General features: G+C 48.0%; 3 protein-coding genes and 1 non-coding gene across 4 annotated transcripts; 2 read left to right on the top strand and 2 right to left on the bottom strand.

Moving 5' to 3' along the window:
- Window positions 1-381: 381 nt before the first annotated feature.
- On the top strand, window positions 382-626 carry Pmar_PMAR027581 (hypothetical protein; the record flags this gene model as incomplete). Its single annotated transcript, XM_002786025.1, has 1 exon — window positions 382-626. A coding segment is annotated over one exon (245 nt), but the record flags the coding sequence as incomplete, so codon positions are not given.
- Window positions 627-1,663: 1,037 nt separating this feature from the next.
- Window positions 1,664-2,376, bottom strand: Pmar_PMAR027582 (conserved hypothetical protein; the record flags this gene model as incomplete). Its single annotated transcript, XM_002786026.1, has 3 exons — window positions 1,664-1,784; window positions 2,054-2,204; window positions 2,249-2,376. Coding segments are annotated over 3 exons (400 nt in total), but the record flags the coding sequence as incomplete, so codon positions are not given.
- Window positions 2,377-3,014: 638 nt separating this feature from the next.
- Window positions 3,015-3,245, bottom strand: Pmar_PMAR027583 (hypothetical protein; the record flags this gene model as incomplete). Its single annotated transcript, XM_002786027.1, has 1 exon — window positions 3,015-3,245. A coding segment is annotated over one exon (231 nt), but the record flags the coding sequence as incomplete, so codon positions are not given.
- An 809-nt stretch (window positions 3,246-4,054) lies between these two features.
- Pmar_PMAR027584 lies at window positions 4,055-4,126 on the top strand. The gene has a single exon. It is a non-coding gene; the product is annotated as a tRNA-Arg (tRNA).
- The last annotated feature ends 324 nt before the right edge of the window (window positions 4,127-4,450 follow it).

Here is a 4,450-nt window from a genome sequence, read left to right on the forward strand (position 1 = left end):
ATGTTCATGCCTCCTGATAATTCACCATAGTTTCCTGTTGCGAAACACCGACATGTGTTCCTCTGAAGTTACAACATGTATGAAATGATGATTGAGCCCAACCTGCTACACTCATTTCCAAAATGCGAACTATGCTATTGCAAGTCCGGCCTCGAGAGAGGCACTTTTGTGTTGCGGGAATTGCTCAAGTCAGATTTCCGCCACGACCCCAGTGATCGTACAAACTCCATGACACTGAAATTTATTCCTCCTGGGAAAATTCTAAGCCCACCGATGGGAAAAACTGTGCTTCGCTCACGCCAAGCTTCAGTACTCAAAGTGGCTGTTATCACTATCCGTTATCGTCAAGATGCTCTCTTCCAAACTCACTTTGGAATGCAGCCGTTCGTCCGCAACAGAACCAGAACGCAGCTCCTCGTCCGCGGCAGAACCGGAACGCGGCCCTCCGTCGACAGCAGAACCGGAACGCGGCCCTCCGTCGACAGCAGAACCGGAACGCGGCCCTCCGTCGACAGCAGAACCGGAACGCGGCCCTCCGTCGACAGCAGAACCGGAACGCGGCCCTCCGTCGACAGCAGAACAAGGGAATGCAGCCGCTGCAGCCTGGTTCTGCTGTGCAGCCTCTGGTCCGCAGCAGGACCAGAATCGTCGTTGTTCTCAGTGGTGGCGAACTAAGTCGAGCTGTTGCGAATTACGACTATGTTCATTTCAATACAGTTTTCTGGTGAAGTGCCGCTCACAAAATCGTGTGTGTTATGATTTTGTCACTGTTGGAGGAATATATCTTCGCCTTCCTCATCTGAGCTCAGGAGTTTACCCACGTACATATGAACTAGGGTAGAAGTATGTATGTGCGTTTCAAGTTCACGGCGTCGCCGGCTTGGCTAGACTTGATGTCGATATGCTAACCCTTTGATGGGCTCTTTGTTGCGTTATTCAGTTTGCCAGAACGAACAGCAGGAGCAGACCAGACCACTCCTCACCGTGGGGCTGTGTCCAACGACCGACACACTAGCGCTGACCAGGAGTTTCATCTGCAGGTCTCGGGAACTCAATGACCTAGCTGGTCCTCACTGCTCACACGTGCAGACCTTTCTCGGCTTCAGATTCAGTTGACTGTTATCACCGACACATGCAGTTGACTATATACATGTTTCCCTACACTTGAACCGCGTAACGAGGACAACCCGAGACTAACCCGTAAACTGTTCGGGCACGAGGGGAAACTCAACACTACATGTAGATGATGTTAACAAAAAAAATAATCATTTCTAGTGGAGTGTTTTCGTTCGAGGCATGCCGCGGTAACTCTGGACTGTCGCAGGGGCGTCAACTGGGTGCTCGATGTGGGCGTAGTTATTCTTAAGTGGATGAGGGAAAGTCTTGTCACCTCTTCCTGATATGTGCCGTATATTCACATCTAAAACAAGAGGCGATTCACTTCGCTCCGCTCGAGATGATAACATTAGATGAAATCTATGGCTTTTCCCACGGGCAGATTTACGTCACGACTCACTTTCACGGTTACGTTTGATAAGTTCAACGTGGAATATTTTCGCCACAATTCCAGAAAGGCAGTTCAGCACCAACCGTAAACTACTTACATCACCGAACGGAATATAATCTCTAATATTTCGAACGATCGGCATCAAGAGGAAGTTACCAGCTCCTGAGTGAACGATTATATCGGCCAGAATTTCCCGATGGCATTGCCTCCAGTCCCCTTCACTGCATAGCAATACCGTCACTCGCCCATCTTCGAGCGTTTCAGTCAGTTGTAGTACCTAAATAGAGTGAGTGTTTTTGAGAATAATTTCATCAAAGGTAAAACGCCACACTGAACTCAGCGAACTCAGACCAATTGCCTCCCCAAGGGCGCTTGTGAACTCTGTGCGAAGAATGCTAACACCGACAATGACAAATACAATCACGAGAATGACAGTAACACAGCGAAATTCAACAATAGAACTGACAAGAGAAATCCAAATTCGATGAATTTACGGTAAGCAGCCACCACCGCCAATTTGAAGTTGCAAACTGCCGCCTCGATCACCTGTTGTATGCCTTGCTTCGTAGCAGTGCCATTCCACTCCTCGTCGTACACTACTGCACGACCCTTCCCCCCCAACCATTCGTTATGTTCATAATCAATGCCAACAGCCTCTAATGATGCTCTCAATGGTTTCGAACAGAACTGTGGGAACCTGGCCTAGATGATATTTTTTAATACTAACGCTGAATACCACACCTCTTTGAATAGGGGCTTTGCCGCACATCGACTACCCGTAGCACTCCAAAGTGTTTAAGAGTCTCTATGAGGTTCTCAATAGACCGGTTGCTGTGGCCGATGGTATACAACCTCTTGCCTCGTTTCATTAAGGGACTGCCACCGTTACACTACTTCTTCAAACGCAAAAATCAATTGTGTTATTGTCGGAAACACTGTTGCGCGATAATAGGATATTCGTACAGTTAAAGGGAAAGGACGAAGCAGAGCCATTCGTGTTTACACCAAGTGCAATCTCAGCAGACGTGCTACTGAGGAGTATTCATCTCCACCCTAGGAGAATAGCAATGCCAACGTTCTTTCCAAACGCAGACAACTGAATGGCTCCGATCTACGGAGAAATGTCAACGTACTAGTAGAAACCGAAGAGGGATAGTAAGAGTATACAACAATAGAACAGTGTTTATGCAATGGGGACGTTGTTAGTCAAACCACAGAGTAGTAAAGTCAAACGCATAAGAATAGTCTGATGATCGCTGGACGCAAGGAACTACAAGGTATTTGACAGTCCTGCAGGAAGAGGACAGTTATAATGACGACGTCAAATGAAGTGTACAAGTCAACGATAGTAGTAAATGCTCGGTGTCGACGAAATGGTTATCGGCATTGCCAAACGCCTAAGCTCAGGAGAAGCGCGTGGCTTCTCAACGAACTCGGGCGAGTTAGGGACTTCAAATTTGTTCCGACACAGCGGACAGGAAGTGCCCCGCAGTCTCTGAGATCTCACAGTGAGCCATTCTTCAAGGCACTCTCGGTGAAAAGAGTGACCACAACGTAGCACGAAGTCTGGACCGTGTTCTAGGCAAATACAGCAGGGCTCGAGAGAAGACTCTTGACAAGGTTTGCCGTTTTGTCCGAGCAATATGTCGATCTTATGCCCGATAGACATATCACTCTTAGTTTCACGACGGACCATCTCGGGCGTGCGCGCAGTTGTTCTGGTGCGGAAGAATAACATTAGAATTTGACCAGTAGCGAAAAGGTAAATGCTGAAATGACGAGACTACCCAAGCTAAAGAGAACGACAATTCGTATATCGTTGAAACGTGCGAGCGGAAACACTCATTTATTCGCATCATGCAACCACTGCTCAGCGAGATATTCTAAGCCGTCCTGAGACGATACTGTATTGAATTTCCTGCGAGGTTTTTTCGTCCATCTTGGTCGAGGCAACTTCGCTCCGAGAATCAGATGAGGGTGCACCAACGGTCCCTGAAAAAGGAAAATGTCTGCAAATCTCAGGAGGGACAGATAACACAAAATGCTAGCACGCACACTCACATCAGCGGAATGAATATCCAATCGCCGAGTCATACGGTGTTCGATCAACATCAACACATAAGCATCTTCTGCTGACAGCAGAACAGCTGCGGTCGCCAACGGACGGAAATCCCAATTGATATCTTCTCGCTGCAAAAAATGCACAAGTCAGACCCGACCACACATAGCGACTCTCACCCGTATCCTAGCTTCACCCGGAGCCAACATCATCTTCTTGCTATCTTCCCTATCAACATAGTTATATAGGAGGGCACGAGAGCTCATCAGACCACCGTGGAGTTCTACTTCATACGATAAACTAGCCGGTGCTGAGCTAACACCACGGACTGCCGCCTCGTGTTCGCGCGACTTCGCAATGGCTTCCGCTGAGATAAAGTAGCTGTATTAGGGGCATTCGTTCGAGCGATTTCGTTCCCTAGTGCAAAAACATTCGCATCTCATCACGAAAAAACCAGACGAAACAGTGTTCCACGTCACAATTCCAACGACCTCGTGGCGCAATGGAAGCGCGTCGGTTTCCGGAGCCGAAGGTTGCGGGTTCAAGTCCCGCCGGGGTTAATTTTCTCACATATATCTCCTTCACTCAACATCATCTCCGCCACCTCAGCCGGATCCGTTATTCCATTCTCCTTCCATCTCTCCACTTTCCGTATTCGCCGTTGACGCAGATCAACTACATTCGTGTACCTCACAAACAACCGCTAGTAGCCCATGAAATTACTAATATATAAATAATAATAACTAACACTGCTTCCCCTCACTTTATTTTCCGCATCTCAGCAACGTCTCTGTCCGCTGCCCAGTTGGATGCTCTCAACTCATCATTCGCAAACGCTCGAACTTCTTCACCATCATTCCAGTCGAGCTGCTCCTCATCGTCAT

Source organism: Perkinsus marinus (assembly GCF_000006405.1).
Source record: "Perkinsus marinus ATCC 50983 genomic scaffold scf_1104296931912, whole genome shotgun sequence".
NCBI classification, from domain to species: domain Eukaryota; phylum Perkinsozoa; order Perkinsida; family Perkinsidae; genus Perkinsus; species Perkinsus marinus.